The following is a 1,941-nucleotide window of genomic DNA, read 5'->3' as shown; positions in this document are numbered from 1 at the left end:
CTATAAACCTGAACCAGCCCTAACTATAAACCTGAACCAGCCCTAACCATAAACCTGAACCAGCCCTAACTATAAACCTGAACCAGCCCTAACTATAAACCTGAACCAGCCCTAACCATAGACCTGAACCAGCCCTAACTATAAACCTGATCCAGCCCTAACTATAAACCTGATCCAGCCCTAACTATAAACCTGAACCAGCCCTAACTATAAATCTGAACCAGCCCTAACTATAAACCTGAGCCAGCCCTAACTATAAACCTGAGCCAGCCCTAACTATAAACCTGAACCAGCTCTTACTATAAACCTGAGCCAGCTCTTACTATAAACCTGAGCCAGGCCTAACTATAAACCTGAGCCAGCCCTAACTATAAACCTGAGCCAGCCCTAACTATAAACCTGAACCAGCCCTAATTATAAACCTGAACCAGCCCTAATTATAAACCTGAACCAGCCCTAATTATAAACCTGAACCAGCCCTAACTATAAACCTGAACCAGCTCGAACTATAAACCTGAACCAGCCCTAACTATAAACATGAGCCAGCCCTAACTATAAACCTGAACCAGCCCTAACTATAAACATGAGCCAGCCCTAACTATAAACCTGAACCAGCTCTAACTATAAACCTGAACCAGCCCTAACTATAAACATGAGCCAGCTCTAACTATAAACCTGATTCATGTCTTTTAGGTTCTTTTCCTCAGGTCTTCTTCACCTCCCTTCCTCCGGTTGCTGCTCAGATCCCCGTCTCTGCAGTCCAGCTTCACCCGGTACGAGCTCACTGAGTACTAATACTACGTATGACCACCGTGCTGCTTTGTTGATGCTCCGTATGATGTCATGTGATGTGTCAGATCTGATGTGATGATGTCATCCTGTCATGTGTTGATGCTGCTCTTTGACTTGTTGGTCTCACTGTGAAACATTTTGTCAATGTGACTTCTGCTTAAATAAGAGTAGAGATACTTTAGATAGATACGTGTACTTCGTCATGTACTTGTCTTGTGTACTTTGTCCAGATGGTGATCAGTCAGCAGAGCACCAGTAACCTGACGGAGTTGCAGCTCGTCAGTCTGGACGTCCACCAGTCAAAGGACAACTGACTGTCACATGACTGTCTCTCTTCCTGTTTCCTGTTCATTGGACGCTTCACACAGGAAGTGACGGAGACATCTGAGATTTCCACAATAAAGTGTCAGAGAGTATTTTGAGAAGAACAAACATTCAAACTCTTCTCAAATATTCAGCTGTTATTTAGTGATGATGTCATTGTGAACACACTCACCTGTGTGTTCACGATGACATCATCTATCTGTTCTCTCTGTCACAGTATGATGTCATCATTTTAAAACAGGAAGTTCAGTCAAAATCATGTTGACTTCAGCTTCCTGCTGCACCAGGTTCAGGATTCAATGTGAGCAGGTTTAACATGGACCTCGTCAGACCTGCAGGACCTCGTCAGACCTACAGCACCTCGTCAGACCTGCAGGACCCCTGCAGGACCTCGTCAGACCAACAGGACCTAGTCAGGACCTCGTCAGACCTGCAGGACCTCGTCAGAACTACAGGACCTCGTCAGACAAGCAGGACCTTGTCAGACCTGCAGGAACTCGTCAGGACCTCGTCAGACCTGCAGGACCTAGTCAGGACCTGACTTATCTTGTAGCCCTAGTTCAGTCCTCAGCTGTCTGACCTCGTGTTTATTTATTCATACAGCTGTTGAAGAAATCTATCAATCAATAATAAAAATAAAATAAAGTATTTTATTCACTGAGTCTGGTGATCAGGTCTAAAATATGATGGTAGTATTCTGAATACCAGAATATTCTGATATAAAAAATACTAGATTACTCTAAATCAGCGGTTCCCAAACTTTTTAAGCCACGCACCCCCTTCTACATCCCGACCGGGTTCACGCACCCCCAATCCCCCCCCCCC

The 1,941-nt window shown here is 44.7% G+C and overlaps 1 protein-coding gene across 3 annotated transcripts in view; it reads left to right on the top strand.

Annotated features, from left to right (window-relative positions):
- The window catches only part of LOC116400367 (serum response factor-like), an 8,645-nt gene extending 6,755 nt beyond the window's left edge, over positions 1-1,890 (top strand). For all 3 annotated transcript variants that reach the window (XM_031878166.1, XM_031878165.1, XM_031878164.1), the window contains exons 6-7: positions 694-773; positions 1,023-1,890. In XM_031878166.1, coding sequence (XP_031734026.1) covers positions 694-773; positions 1,023-1,106 — 164 coding nt within the window. In that variant the 3' untranslated portion in view covers positions 1,107-1,890. The remainder of the gene's footprint in view (positions 1-693; positions 774-1,022) is intronic.
- Positions 1,891-1,941: the final 51 nt, after the last annotated feature.

The sequence above is a fragment of the Anarrhichthys ocellatus genome, unplaced genomic scaffold (genome assembly GCF_004355925.1).
Source record: "Anarrhichthys ocellatus isolate YVR2014 unplaced genomic scaffold, GSC_Weel_1.0 scaffold165, whole genome shotgun sequence".
Lineage (NCBI taxonomy): Eukaryota > Metazoa > Chordata > Actinopteri > Perciformes > Anarhichadidae > Anarrhichthys > Anarrhichthys ocellatus.
Note: the sequence above shows the minus strand (reverse complement) of the source record. Positions and strands in the feature narration are given on the sequence as shown.